Source organism: Micropterus dolomieu, linkage group LG01 (assembly GCF_021292245.1).
Source record: "Micropterus dolomieu isolate WLL.071019.BEF.003 ecotype Adirondacks linkage group LG01, ASM2129224v1, whole genome shotgun sequence".
Classification (NCBI taxonomy): Eukaryota; Metazoa; Chordata; class Actinopteri; order Centrarchiformes; family Centrarchidae; genus Micropterus; species Micropterus dolomieu.
In genome coordinates, this window is record NC_060150.1 from 3,318,709 (window position 1) to 3,333,565 (window position 14,857).

The 14,857-nt window shown below is 41.6% G+C and overlaps 1 protein-coding gene across 3 annotated transcripts; it reads right to left on the bottom strand.

The window, feature by feature from the left end:
• Positions 1 to 1,074: 1,074 nt before the first annotated feature.
• On the bottom strand, positions 1,075 to 12,784 carry LOC123980034 (aspartyl aminopeptidase). Of its 3 annotated transcripts, none has more exons than XM_046064199.1 (14): positions 12,683 to 12,784; positions 12,164 to 12,254; positions 8,768 to 8,856; positions 8,366 to 8,479; positions 7,816 to 7,941; positions 7,169 to 7,293; positions 6,944 to 7,028; positions 6,333 to 6,440; positions 5,811 to 5,888; positions 4,887 to 4,967; positions 3,831 to 3,991; positions 3,511 to 3,550; positions 2,321 to 2,422; positions 1,075 to 1,278 (listed from the first exon to the last, which is right to left on the bottom strand). In XM_046064199.1, the coding sequence occupies exons 1-14, from the start codon at positions 12,686 to 12,688 to the stop codon at positions 1,078 to 1,080; spliced, it is 1,407 nt and encodes a 468-aa protein (XP_045920155.1). In that variant the 5' UTR covers positions 12,689 to 12,784; the 3' UTR covers positions 1,075 to 1,077. The 3 variants fall into 3 exon arrangements, with proteins under 3 accessions (XP_045920155.1, XP_045920164.1, XP_045920173.1); XM_046064208.1 differs by having other exon boundaries at positions 12,548 to 12,683; XM_046064217.1 differs by lacking the exon at positions 12,683 to 12,784 and adding an exon at positions 12,576 to 12,596.
• Positions 12,785 to 14,857: the final 2,073 nt, after the last annotated feature.

Here is a 14,857-nt window from a genome sequence, read left to right on the forward strand (position 1 = left end):
CTGAGTGGTCCAAAGTTATGTTCTCTGATGAAAGTAAATTTTGCATTTCCTTTGGAAATCAAGGTTCCAGAGTCTGGAGGAAGAGAGGAGAGGCACAGAATCCACGTTGCTTGAAGTCCAGTGTAAAGTTTCCACAGTCAGTGATGGTTTGGGGTGCCATGTCATCTGCTGGTGTTGGTCCACTGTGTTTTCTGAGGTCCAAGGTCAACGCAGCCGTCTACCAGGAAGTTTTAGAGCACTTCATGCTTCCTGCTGCTGATCAACTTTATGGAGATGCAGATTTCATTTTCCAACAGGACTTGGCACCTGCACACAGTGTCAAAGCTACCAGTACCTGGTTTAAGGACCATGGTATCACTGTTCTTAATTGGCCAGCAAACTGGCCTGACCTTCACCCTATAGAAAATCTATGGGGTATTGTGAAGAGGAAGATGCGATACGCCAGACCCAACAATGCAGAAGAGCTGAAGGCCACTATCAGAGCAACCTGGGCTCTCATAACACCTGAGCAGTGCCACAGACTGATGGACTCCATGCCACGCCGCATTGCTGCAGTAATTCAGGCAAAGAGTGCTGTACATGCTCATACTTTTCATGTTCATACGCCAACATTTCTAAAAATCCTTTTTTTGGATGGTCTTAAGTAATATTTTAATTTTCAGAGATACTGAATTTGGGATTTTCATTAGTTGTCAGTTTTAATCACCACAATTAAATGAAATAAACATTTGAAATATATCAGTCTGTGTGGAATGAATGAAAATAATATCCAAGTTTCACTTTTTGAATGGAATTACTGAAATAAATCAACTTTTTGATGATATTCTAATTATATGACCAGCACCTCTATAGTATGGAATATAATTGGGCCTTTAAGGAGGTCGTATCAATCTATAATATTGAATATCACCGGGCCTTCAGAATAGGAGAGTGGGGAGCGTTTACAAGTGTTTTAGTGTTTGTTTGGAGTAAAAACAGCACAAATGAGAATAAGTGCTTCATAAATAAGTTTTTATGTCTATTTCACTGTAAAATTTAGGAATTCTTTCTCCAGAAGGAAGAGCCGGTGACATAATCTCAAGGCGTGTTTGTTTCACAGACGGGGGATACCTTGAAGAGGGTGGTGCTCTGCAGGACGCTGGAGGTGCAGCACATCTCTCTGATGGAGTGCATGGAGAGCTGCGGACCTCCGATGTCCACCACAGGGATGCCGAGGCGGGCGGCCAGGATGGGTCCGATGGTGGTTCCACACGGGCTGTCGTTACGGACCATCACATCCTGCATGAGGAAGCGCCAAGAGGTCAAACTGCAGGAAAATGACCTCCTAACGAAAGAATCCAATCTTCTTCTTCTCACCGTGGCACAGTCAGCCTACCGGACTCTACAAACACTTCTTCAGGCCACATTGTGATTATGAAATGAGACCGTGTGTCGTGATTAAAAGTCATAAATCTACAGGTTACAAATGTTTCGCTTTGACTTGGGGGCACGTTACTAATCTGTGCAGAGGCATTACAGAAAAAAGGTGCACATGAATCATGAACAAGCAGTACTGCGGTGATTTAATTAGCTCAGCAAGTCAATAAAATATTAATTACAAAGCTGGATTGTGTATTTTTTACTGCTTGACTTTTTCTTCTTTATCCTTTGTTGACCAACTTTTATATTCTACCTGCTTTTCTCTTTACACGTTTTATTTTCATGGAGGTTTCTGAGAATTAATATCAGCCAAGACTCCTCGGGTTTCCTTACTGTAATTACCTTTCTCAGCTCCTTACCTCATTATCTCCACCTCAGAGGTCATTTACAGCCTTTGTTTGTGGGATTAGGAAAGGATAATGTACAAACCACTGGTCTTTTGTTCTTTATTGTTGACAGTGTGGTGAGCGCCGCTTGGAAGCTACTGCTTTGCCAAGTGATTTCTGAAGAGTTTAGGATCAAGATTTATACCCCTTTTCTGCTAGAACGCTAGACATTTGATAGTAATCCTGAAGCAAATGATATTTCACACCACAGCATGTAAAATAAGGGGGGAGATGCATCCTCATAATTATTGATAAAGAAAAATCTTTGGTTTGATAAGTGGTTTAGAAATCTGTTTCTCTTCTCTCTCTTTTGTAATTACTCTTCATACACTGTCCTCTTTTTTTCCCCCCACACATGAATTCTTTTCTTTTCCTCGCTGCGTCGTCCTGGAGCTGCACGCCATGTTGCTAGGAGATCTGTGTTGGCTGCCGAGTGACTCAAGACACACAGAGAAATGAGGAGCTGCTGAGCCTCCGTCTGCAAACAATTCATCTGTAAATCACACACTGTGTACCTGCAGAGGCACGCCGACCTTGCCGGCGACCTCTCTGACAACCGAGGCGGTGACGGCCGTAGTGGCGTAGCGCTGGTTGCTGTTGAACTTGATCACTGGGCCCTGAAAGAACAATCATATGGATAAATGTGAATATGATCATGGCACATTTAACTGAGAGTCAAGATGTAAAATTACAAAACTTTTTCTAAGTGAGCGTTAATGTTTTCTGTGAGTCCATCTATGTAAAATATCTTAATTTACTTTTGTATATAAGATTTAAAGCCACGTTATGACAGTTTGTGGTTAGTAGAGAACATAAGGTAGAAAAAAAACCCACAGAAGAGGCAGATAAACTGCAGGCAGCACAAGTTACTTTATAGTTACCACAAAATCTAACTGATGTGTAAAAGTAAAATCAAGCTTTATAAACAGTCTTTGACAAAGATGGGACCATAAATGTCTTTAAAGCATTCAGGGGAGCTCTGGAGGAGAAAGAACCTGAGCTTTTGGACAAATAAAAACCTGTGGTCGGACCGGATTCTGCTGCTACAACTGCGGTGTTTACTGGCGGGAGGAGCTCAGAGTTAACTGCTTTTATTAAATTTACTTTTTACTAAAATTTACGGGAATAAAACATTGATTTATTAATGTTTTATTCCTGAATCATTGCCGTTAGCATCAGTAGGCAGAGCTCTGTTGGGCTACTACTTCATATTTATATAAAAACTGGGCAAAAGTGGACATTGCTCGGAGAAAAGAAAGCGAAGAAGCTGAACTATCTGGTAAATTCAGAAAATGTGTGTCTGTAACTTTATTCCAGCTGTCGTTGTATTTTACTGTGAACAAGTTAGCATAGCATAGCCCTGATCGATCCAAACTCCATTCAGAAAACAAACATTTTAAAAGTTGTTGTCCTGCGGTCTTGCTGACAGACCTGACAAAGCATAAATCTGCATCATGTTGTAGTTATTTCGGCATTAATTTGATCCATTTACTGCAACTAAATCACAGCAAAATGTTTATTTTGGGTTCCTACAGCTGTGGTAATCACGTTTATTTGCGTTATGGCGAGAACACTCTGCAGTGGTCCAGTGATAAACGCACGCAAGGAAAGCGACGCATGCATTAAATTCGCATTGGGTCTATTATGCACATTTTGATGAAAGTGATGAAAAACAGGTTTGTGTATTTGCATTTTGTCTCCTAACCTTGTGGAAAGCTGGTCGGTGGTTTTCCTCGTGCTTCTCCCTGTGGGAAAAAAAATCTGTTTTGATAAAACTATAAATCAACTCTAAACTCTCTGCTGAAGGTTCCTGACAGTCTGAGATAAAAACTGCACCTTCCTAACGGCTGATAAACGTCTCTGAACGTCACGTCTCATGTTTTTAAGTCGCCTGCAGCTTCGTCGACCGATGATGAAACTGAGTTCTGACGAGTTATTTGTTCCTAAACACACTCAAACTGCCATCTCGTAAAGAGACGGTGTCCAGGTTGAAGTAAATAATAAAAGTTGTGTGTTGATACTGACTGGTAGTTGGGGTGCACAGCGTGTGCCATGTCGGCGCTGATCATGAAGGAGAGCGGCGCCGCCTGTTGAAAGGCGGTGAGGTTGGCGGCGGAAGAGGAGAGGCGGCTGAGGATGAGCTCCGTCAGGTTGGACTGAGCCCCCTGAGCGCTCTCTGATCCCACCTGCAGGACACACACACAACATACGGACACACGTGAAGAAGTGGTTCGTATACTGTTATATTGATTTATCTATTGATGTATTTTTTGTACTATTTAGCTTGAAAATGGTCAGATAAAAGGGACAATGTGAAACACAGTCCAAGGTGACATCTTCAAACGTCCCAAACCCAAAGACATTCAGTTTACAAATCATATAAAAGCAAATCCTCACATTTGAGAAGCTGCAACCAGAGAACCTTCGACATTATCTTTCATAATTTAGCCGAATGATCCTCTAGTACGTTCATTTTTCTGTATATATAGTAATATTTCACACATCCCCGCACAAACTGTAGTTTAAATAACAGCCATATTGTACATTTACATTTCTTTTCATATCTTATTTTCAATTTTATATTTCTGACTCTTGGCCTGCAGTACTTGCTCTCTTTCAAATATTTTCTACTTACTATATTTATTGTTACGCACCACAGCAAATTCCCTGTATGTGTAAACCTCTTTGACAGTAAAGCTGACTTAGACGTTTCCAGAGCTCTTGAGTTGAAACATTACATTTTGTAAGGCTTTGTCTCCTCTGAAACCTTTTGTCAACTTGAAGTGCCGCAACGCCAGCTGACGGTCAAACGACTCTACATCGACCACTTTTTCTTCTTGTGTTTCAACTCCAAAACATCAATTTTTAAATGCGTCTGTTAACGTGAAGCGTTTAAAGATGAATCCAGGTGTGATTTCTCCGGCTGTGTGCGTTTCAGCCCGGCGCTGGGAGTTCTGGGTAAACCACTGAAACGGTTGTGTGTGCAAAAACACAAAACAACAGCTGTGTGGGAGACACTAGACACAGCACGCCGGGCATCGGGCTGTTCTCCCAAACCGCTTCAGTTTCCGTCACACTCGCCTCTTCGTTGTCGTACAGCGTGATCATGCGGACGTTGGGATCTATGGCCAGAGAGTCTCCTGAGCAGGACTCCGTCAGCCCCTGAGAGAGAGCACACATGGAGACAGAAGTGAAGATCTTTCTTGATTAAATAAGTCAGAGGACTGTCTGTTATACAAGGGAGGTTAAAATCAAGGGCAACTGGACTTGGTTGAAGATATTTGAAGACGTCTCTCTTCAGTTCTGAGTGACTGGCAGAGAGCTATTTAACATATTTGAGGCTGTTATCGAGGTGATGGTCACCGCTTGGTTGGTCAGTCCTCCTGGTTGTAGTAACGACCCCGTTTCACAAGAGAACAAAATAGAGAATAAAGAGACCGTCGCTAAACAGGGGAGGATGATGTCCTTTCACCTCCATCCAGGAGAGTGAACGAACACTCTCATCTGGCCTCACATGACCCCGACGGCTGAAAGCTAGAACAGCCAGGAGCACTGACGATCCAAGCGGCTTCCATCCCCTTGATAACGACACCGCAGAGGTTTCCTGCCAGCCAGTCACAACTGAAGAAGCATCTCCGATGAGAGGCGAAACAAGTCCTATTGCTCTTGATTTTAACCTTCCTCGGAGAAGTCATAGGACTGTTAGTCTTCCTCCTTCGGTGTGATTCATAACATCAACGTGTTGAGACAAAAACAACACTGGCACATTGGCTTGTGTGACGTTATGTTTGAGCAAAAACACTGAGAATCTCTTCGACTGACTGCCAATTATTTTCACTTTTAGGACTTTGTCGGATGTTCATCCAGAGAACCGCAAAGTTGGTTTATACAGCCAGAAGTTAGGTCTGTGTTTTACAACCAAAACAAGAAAACACACTGAAAAAACAAAGAAGAAAGTAAATCATGTCAGTTCTCTGGGGATAAATTAGTCCTGGGAAGTCGGACCTGCAGGGCGCAGTAGCAGCTGTGCAGGTTGTCCAGACGAGGAGAGTAAATGAACTCTTCGTACACGCCTCCCAACGCCTGCAGAGAGGAGAACAGCGACATGACAAACAGAAACAGACGGGGGGGGAGTCGTTAACGTTTGTTTAAAATCTGATTCAAAACGAGATGGATGAAAATAATCAGGCTGTAATACGTGTTAGTTGTGCTCCAATTATATTTTGTTAACTACAATACCTCACGTAAACATTTTGGATTATTTATCTACTAATATGACATTAAAAACAATATATTTAAGATAAATAATAATGTTTAGGCCTGATTTATCAGTTCCTCAAACTGTCATATGCCTCAGCCACACAGAATATGACTTTTACGCCTAATTAATAAAAGCAAGTGAAAAAGACTTTGGATTGATTAAATGAACAATAAACATGAGAATCTCCTGGTTGTCTGAGATCACTGCTGCTTCAGGGGGTTGATCATGATTGTGACTGGGAGTAAATGGTTTACTTGCAGACTCACCGCAGGCTGAGTGTCGGTCAGACAGAGCTCAAAGTCCAGCAGCGCTTCAGGCTCCACGCCCAGCTCTGAACACAGCACCTTCACCAGAGCTGGGTGGTGTTTCTCCGCCTGAGGAGGGAACATGCAACATGTCATTTTTCACTCTGAAATCAATCCCTTCTTCCATTTGCTTCACTTGATTTGACAACCTGTGTTGGGGTAAACTAAGATTAAGGGACTTGTAATCCTAGAAAATAAGAACATTTGATCATTTGTGCAATTTCCCAAACTTTTTTAAAGGCCTGCTCACGCAGACATGCAGAAAGTTAGGAATAGATACCGAGACGCACAGCTCTTAATGAATACATGATTCTTGGAGATTACAGATTCCAACTTGGAACCGGTTCTTGATACCCAACCCTAACTTTGGGGTGCAAATTTGGCAGAAAAACTGCCATAACTGGGTGATTCTCCCTCTCTACTGTTCACAATTTTTTATTTTGGTATTTATGAGGCCATGTGATCTGTCCGTAGGGAGACAGGCAGGAAAGCTAACACGTTCTTGCCGTGTGTCGTAACAAGTGTTTCCCTTGATGTTGTTCCCCAAGTGTCAGAACATCGGGTGGTTTTACCGTGTTGGTTGCACAGGCGGCGTCTCCGGAGGATGCAGAGCCCGTCTCCAGCTCCTCCTGGACAGCGGTGGCGATGATGGGCACGCTAAGATATTTAAAAATAACATTTTCAGCTTTGATAATCAGAAAATAGGCCGAATTGTTTTTCTAATATATCTTGTTTTTATTATTTTTATATCACATGTCTATAATAAATCCCCTAAACTGGTGTGCTGTGTTACTGACAGGTGGTTCTCCTTGTTGGGGCCGAAGGAGTCGTTGATGTCCCTCTGCAGGTGGATGGCCAGGTGAGGGATCCTGAGCAGAGGCCTGGACACGTGAACCAGCCGGTGGACCAGTTTACCGTCACTCTGTAGGCGGACAGGATAAATGAGGGAATAGGAAAAGTCTTTCATCTAAATTATGCCAATAATGTGTCTGTAACTGTCTTATTTTTCTCTTATTACCCACATTTTCACTGAGAGAGATGATTTTAATCCAGATATTATCTGCCAACACATTAAAAACATGAAGCATTTCCTGCTGCCATCCTATTTTTCTCTAATTTTTTTCACTAAAAACGTGGGATTCTGTTAATAAGCGCAGGTCAATATTGCTTTTTTCACCGATTTTCACTGAAAAATACCAACATTTTACAAAAAAAAGGCGATATTAATCTTGATTTTATCTGTCAACAGATCAAATATCTGAAGCATTTCTTGTTGCCAACGAAAAAACAAGCAATGATTACTAAAACTAAAAGATTTTAAAACTGAAAAAGGTATTTCTAAATCCTATTTTTACACAATCCTTCCGTGCCAGTGGCTTACTGCACAGATGTTACCGTACAGACTGTATTATTGATGTGCTGACAGTAAAAATAATCCTGATACCTTGACCATGACGCGGCCGGCGATGGTCAGGTCGCGGTCGAACCAGGTGTTCCAGATGCCGCCGCCGTAGCACTCCACCCCGACCTGCAGACAGCCCTGCTTCGTCCTCTTAGACCTCGGCTTCACCTGAAACACAAACACAACCTACCAGTCTTAATATAACACATCTAATTAACTGAATGACTAAAACGTAGCTCGTGCGATAAACACCCGAGTGTCATGTTTTACGTCGGATGCTGAAATCTCTTTTTTCCAGATTTCAGGACAGTTACTTTTCTTTTCGAGGCGGACGCCGTTCTTCATCTACTGTGACAAACAACCCTGTGAGAGACTCAACATGCTGTGACAAGCCCCAACATCAGAGCGAGAAACTCAACAGCACGTTAAAACTAAAACCTAATCTCCTCTGTCAGATCTGAACTGCTTCACGGCTCAGTTTTGTTGCGGTTTGGCTGCAGAGGATTTTAGCAGCAGAGTTTTCTGACTGCTTTCTAGGCATGTAAGGATGCAGACTGTGATTGACAGGTGGACGTCGTGGGCGGGCTCTCACCCTGAGGCAGGGGCTGTCTGTGTGGGCTCCGATCATGGAGAAGCCGTTTCCCGGCAGGTAGCGTCCGCCCACGGCGAAGGCGATGAGGCTGGAGTAGTTCCTGGTCACAAAGTACTGCGGAGAGCAGAGGAGGGAATTCAAATATTACAGACTGGTCAACAGAGCGCTTTCGACACCTCACTCTTTTTTATTTCCTGACTAGATCTGACGAATTTTGGTTGCCGTTTACAAAACAAACCTTTTTCCCCCCCCCTCCATATGTAAAATGATTACATTTTTGCACATTTCAAGTCCCAGTTCCATATTTTTTGAAGGTACCAGAACAAAATCACACTGGCTGCTAAATGTACACACACTTCTCTCCACCTGAACTCCTGCAGAGGAACATTAACCCTGACCGACCTTAGCGGACGGCTTGATGTCCCACTGCTCCGTCTCCTTCAGCTCGATGAAGCCCGCCTCCAGCAGACGCCGCCTGCATTCATCGACCACTGCAGGGACGACAAGAGGAGAACAAATGATGCCGGTCCTGTTCCCTGCTGCACTGACATTTATTATTAGGTTCAGTAAAAACCGCTGAAGCTCCAGCTACTTCCAGTCTGGCAATAAAATGAATTTAATCCTGTTACCGTTTGACTTTTCAACACAGACTGAAAGACTGTGGAAGACTGAGAGACTCCTGTCTGCTCAACACTAGATCAGGTCTTCCCCTGTTTCAACAGCAGTTTCATTATAGTTGTTACAACCAGGTCTCGGAGTAAAGGGAGCAACATAATGTCGATTAATCAGGCAAGTTAATCCATTTATTGTGAAGTGTCAGAATTTATAGTTACAGGCTTTTCGGCAAAGATAAGGACACTTTTGCACATGCTCACAGTAAAGCATGTGCTGCAGTTTTATGTACGTCCCAGCGTTTCATTTCCCTGAGGAAATTCAGGGGAATCCAATCACACGTTTACTGACGGCTTTTTCCAGAGGTGTGTCAAGCGAGCCAGGGACTCTTTTGAATTGTCCATCAGAACTTTTCAAAGTAAAAGCTCTCAATAAACTTGTCATAGGCATTGCTGCAAAAAAAGTGCTTTTATTTTGGAGGCACAATCACTTAAGAGGAAGTGATTGTGTGAGTTAACTGCAGCTGTCATGAGATCGATTTCAGCACCAGCCGCTATAAATCTATTTATTTTTCTGCTATCAAAGCAATCTGGCTGCGGTATCTATCTATAAAATATATATTACAGCTCCAGCTCATGAAAAGGAGGCGGAGATTCAAAATAAATAATAATAAAACTAAAATAACTTCTCAGGGTTTTTCCTGAATAGATGTTCCTGCACATTAATCCCAAGCACTCCACTAACTTTGTTTGTTTGTATAATGGACATTAAATGGCGCTGTCTGGTGCTTCTTTGAGTCAATTTAATTAAATCTGTACAAATAACAGTTTAAACCGCGGCAACAGCAGGCTTTCACTGCAGAGACAATAACCGTCTTACTTTTAATTGTGTGGATATCAAGTTGTAAAAATACTCCACAGGGTTTTGTATAATGAACTTTATACAGTCCGTGATAATGAACTGTACATGAGGTATGTGTAAAGTATGTTCTAACTTATGATGCAGGACACGTTGACATTTACGGTCTACGGTTTGAAAGCAATTTAACATACTTAATATACAAAATGTTTATTTTGTTACTGCTTTCATGCACATTCGAGGCGGGCTCTGCAGGATACCAGAGGTCATACTTCAAAGGTTGGGGACATTATGAAATATCTGTTTCATCTGTAGAGATTTTATCTTATCTCAAGCTCAAAGTCGTCCGTTAACCTGATCTGCGTCTGAACTGTTAATCTTTAATTATATAAACTAGAACAAAATGTGTGATTGATTAAGATTCAGTAAAATGTCAGCTGGCCCTCCTGATGTGTTTTTTCAAAAAGGTTTAGTAGAAAAAAAACAAACGTTAAGGTTTAAAAATTAACAAAAAGGTGACATTAGACCCAGAGTTTAATTAAAGCTGCAGGCAGCGTCGCCTCTCACTTATCGCGTGGTCATGAAGGCGTTAAACATCCTGTGTCCCCTACGTGGCGCAAGATAACAGCTGCTAATTATATGTTGTGTTCCAGTACAGGAAGTGTTTACTGTCGCTTACTTCCTGTTGCCAGTTGTGATGCTGTGTCATTGCGTGATTATTCCATATAAATTTCTCCAGCTGCACCAAGTTGAAATCAGACTCTTGCCTGGTCTCACGGCCTTTTTCTTTGCAAATGCCGCGAGATCAGTCATTGATCTCAGCTCACAGAAAGCTCATGCAGGTAAAACGTGTCTGACTTGGCGGAGCCGTTTTTATACCCCGCCCCTGCAGTCACCTGCAGCTCACGTTAGACTGTCAAATCTCGAACGCAGCTGACGTGTTCAGGGTGGGACTCTTATCAAATATGAACATTTTGGTACAGATTAAGCAGGAAGTGAGGAGGAGTTTGTGGAAGTACGCACCCTGTAAATGGCCAAGAATTGCAAAACTGTTGCGTTTAGTGTCTGGGTCCTTATGGCTTTTCTGTGCGCCGTAATATGAAACATTTCCCCAAAGAATATTGTGCATGTAAATGCTCCTTTCTGGTCTTTTTGACCACTCAAAGCGCTTTTACAGTACATCTGCATTCACCATTCATACACTGAGCCTAAGTGCTCAAACAGAAACTATCATACACGCACGTGGAACAGCCGCCAGGGGCAATTCGGGGTTCAGTATCTTGCCCAAGGACACTTCGACACGCAGCCTGGAGGAGGCGGGGATTGAACCGCCGACCTTCCGATTAACGGGCAACCTGCTCTAACTCCTGAGCCACATATGTAGGGGGCAATTTTTTTTTTTTTACTTTTTCTAGGTGGCGCTATAGAGCCATTTTGCCACGCCCACACACACAAGACCCACATGACATGTAGATGTTTGCCACTCCTGACAAGTTTCTTGAGATTTGAAGCACGTTTAAGCCGCCAAAACTGAGATTCATTTGCATAAAAAAAAAGATGCTCGGGCCTAATAATAGTGTTGTCGTACTGGAAGACCGGTCTTAAGACCACTTTGTGATGGTCTTGGGCTCGTCTCTGTCCTGTCTCAGACACTGACGACTCTGGATATTATTTCAAGACCAGTCATAACTTTGGGAATATCAATAAATTGCTTTCGCATTGTCTGATTTATTTGTTAACATCTTAACTTTGATTGGATGGAAAACTTAATTGTTTCAAATTCAACCAATAACCCCAATTAAAAATGTGTTGTTACCGTTAACGACATGTCATGGGAATGTGGCTCTTTCAGATCAATTTCAGAAGTACCTGTGATCTTGTTCGACATTTTATTGTGTGTCATGTAATGTGGGGAGCTGGTCTTGGTCTTGACCCGGTCTTGACTTTATCTCAGCCCCTAAAAGTCTTGGTCTTGTCTCGGTCTCAATAAACTCTGGTCTTGGTCTTGACTTGGTCTCGGTTTGGGCGGTTATGACTACAACACTACCTAATAATTAATGTATCCTACAACTACATTTATTTAGTATATATTTACACTGAGAATTCAGAGTGCAGGTCTCCACAGCTGTTTGGACAAATGTCTCAAAATGTATGTAATAAAAAGTATGTTCACATGTAGTTGCATACAAAAAGTGCATTTTCACCTTCTCTACATGTAGAAATACAGTTAATTAGTGTTCAGTGTTTGTGGTCATTTAACACAAGAGGAGGAAATATTGGTGTTGTAATAAAATTATTACATTTAAAAAGGACAACAATAAACTTTACCGTGATATGGAGACACTCCTCTGTTGACAAACTGCAGGAACTCTTTGGCTGCGGACTGCACGGCCTCCTTGGAGCTCTTCATGATCAAACACTGAAGACAAGAAGAGCAGAAGTGAGAAAACGAGCAGTCAATGTGCACAAGTTCCTCACAAGCAATGAGAAAGCAGCTAGCTGCTAGCTGCTAGCAGGTAGTTCCAACATCGGACACAAATCGCAAGATTTCAGCATTTCTTTTGATATTTTCCGATAGACCAGCGATGTACTAACAAACCAATAACTGCCGGTATCAAAGTATTAAAATGGCAAACGCTTCCCCCCTGAACGTTTTAATACTATCGCTATTATCGCGTAATAATTCAAACGTGTCCGATATAGGACGCTAACCTTTGGTAGCTAATCTGAGCGCGCTTGCCTCTTCTTCGCCCTTCTTCCTCTGCTGGCCGAAATCAAAGCCGCTCTCAGGGAGGGAGCAACAACTCCGCACACCGCAGCGACAATACTCATTTTTATGGCACTTACCTGCATTAACTGCACTTTGAAACTCTGAACGCCGACACGAAACGGGAGGAAGCAGATTAGCTGACAGCAGCAAAGAAAGAGGCAGCGGCTGTTTTCAGAAGCTCAACCACAGCGACATCTAGCGGCCAGGCGGTGCAATTACAACAAGGTTTTTCAGGGGGAAAAAGAGGCTTTGACTTTGTTCTCCAGTCAAAATCTGTGTTTTGTTATGTATTTTCACGTAATTATTGTTTCACATAAGTTACAGCCGTGGTTATTATGTGTTATTTCTTGGATCCATAAAGTCTGAAAGTGAGTCTGTGATTACAGTCAGCTCTGAAAGCTGCAATGTACTGAGGGAAGAAACATTGCTGCGCTTACGTTATCAATACCTGTTTGTCTCTCCCCACCCGTCTCTATCAGTCTCTCCCTGTACTGTAGAAGCAGGGGATAGTTCACCTAACCCACAGTCTCTTTCTTCTATTATCTTTCTCCCCATCCATTTCTCTCCTGGAGCCAATCCCTGTCTCCACCTCCTATAATAATGCAGTAATGTACAGTTTATAATGCTCTAAATCAAAGATAACACCTTGACTATGTCTTAACCGCCACAGATAAAGTTCAGGAAGGTCAGAGGGTGCACTGTCTGAATCCTCCCCAAATCCCACAATTCCTTGCACACCATCCATTTGTTTATCAGAGTTCATGTGTCAACTTGGAATGCCAGGACATGTTACTGCAGATTATCAACTTGCATTTATTAGATGTTGTCAGGAGGTTATCTGCCATCTGGTAAATATGTCACATTAACTGGATCAATAAAAACCCTGCAGGATGTAAAAACTGTACATTTTGTTCATTAAGTAACTTTATTTTTCTTTGTAAAACCTTATGTTGCATAATGATAAATAAACTTTCTTCATACTTTGATGTTATAATTTACAGTTTTACATCATGTGTTGAAGTGAAAGAATAAACCATGTACTGGAACAGGTCTTATTAAGCTTGTGCCAGTTTGTATTTACACCTCACCAGCTCTTTAAATGCGACATGTTGAATTTAGACACAGAAGACACGACAACCATAAATACGCAAAGTTGTTAATGATTGTAATCTATAATCACCTTTCCTCCCTGCATGACCATCTGAATGTGAAAAAGTTTTTCTTAAAAGTAACTAGCAAGGCATCCAAAACACACTGTGTGACAATAGACTAATAATTATATAGTAATAATTCACACGGTAGCATACTGAATTCTTTCATAGCAGACTTTGTATGCAAGTAAACCAAAATCTGTGCCAAGAAAATCATATATCTCCAAATTTGGTGTCTTACTTCTTAAGGTACTGTAAACATTAGAAACATAGATTTTCACAAAGCTGACAACAAGGCTCTTGATCCATGTATTCACTGATTTAAATGGATTTAAAAGTCACTTCTGCTGCACTATGGTCAACATGTGTTGTTTTAAAATGTGATTTATTAATGAAATGACTTGAATTATCTCCAAACAACACACTTCAACTCAGAGAGAGAGTTTAGTTTTGAGTTTATAAGCAGTTGTTCATTTCCAGAGGAATTTCCTTAAAATGATTGCTTCATTTTAACACAGTTTTCAGAAACTATATTTAAACATCTACCATAAAACTTCAATTAACAGCCCGGGCTTTTCTTTACTTCAAACACTGAACTCACCCTGCCTATATTTGGGACAGGTCTTTTACTCCTGTCACACAGAACTCTTGCTCAGCAAAGATGGGAAATCGGCTACTACCAAAATGTTTATTTCAACCAGCATGAATATTACTTGTATACAAATTTGGTGCGGAGAATTTAACGGCTCTAACGATGTGTGACACGTCCAGATTTACAAAAGTTATAACATTTATATTTGAATGCACAATCTAAGCAGCTTAGCTCAAGGGGACTTCAAGAAGTTTTATAGATCAGAGAACCAGCCTTCTACTTGAGACTTGCGTTTATTGGTCAAAACCTCTAATTGGGACTGCTTTTAATAGAAGTTTTACGGTACTCTAAAAACTAATTAATTGTAATGTTTCCTGTTGTTTAGTTTAGGCCAAATTGTGTTTTAGTATTCTAAATCCCCCTCTCTCTCTCTCTCTCTTTGTCTTTCTGACTCACTGCTGTTAGTTTACTCTCCATTTCCCCCCCCATGCAGCCATTTATCACTGTAT

Excerpts from the sequence above, each read along its gene's own strand:
- LOC123980034 (XM_046064199.1), bottom strand. Across the intron at positions 7,942-8,365 it reads CAGACAGCCCCTGCCTCAGG|GTGAAGCCGAGGTCTAAGAG; the intron begins GTGAGAGCCCGC and ends TTTGTGTTTCAG. Across the intron at positions 6,441-6,943 it reads CCGCCTGTGCAACCAACACG|GCGGAGAAACACCACCCAGC; the intron begins GTAAAACCACCC and ends TTCCCTCCTCAG.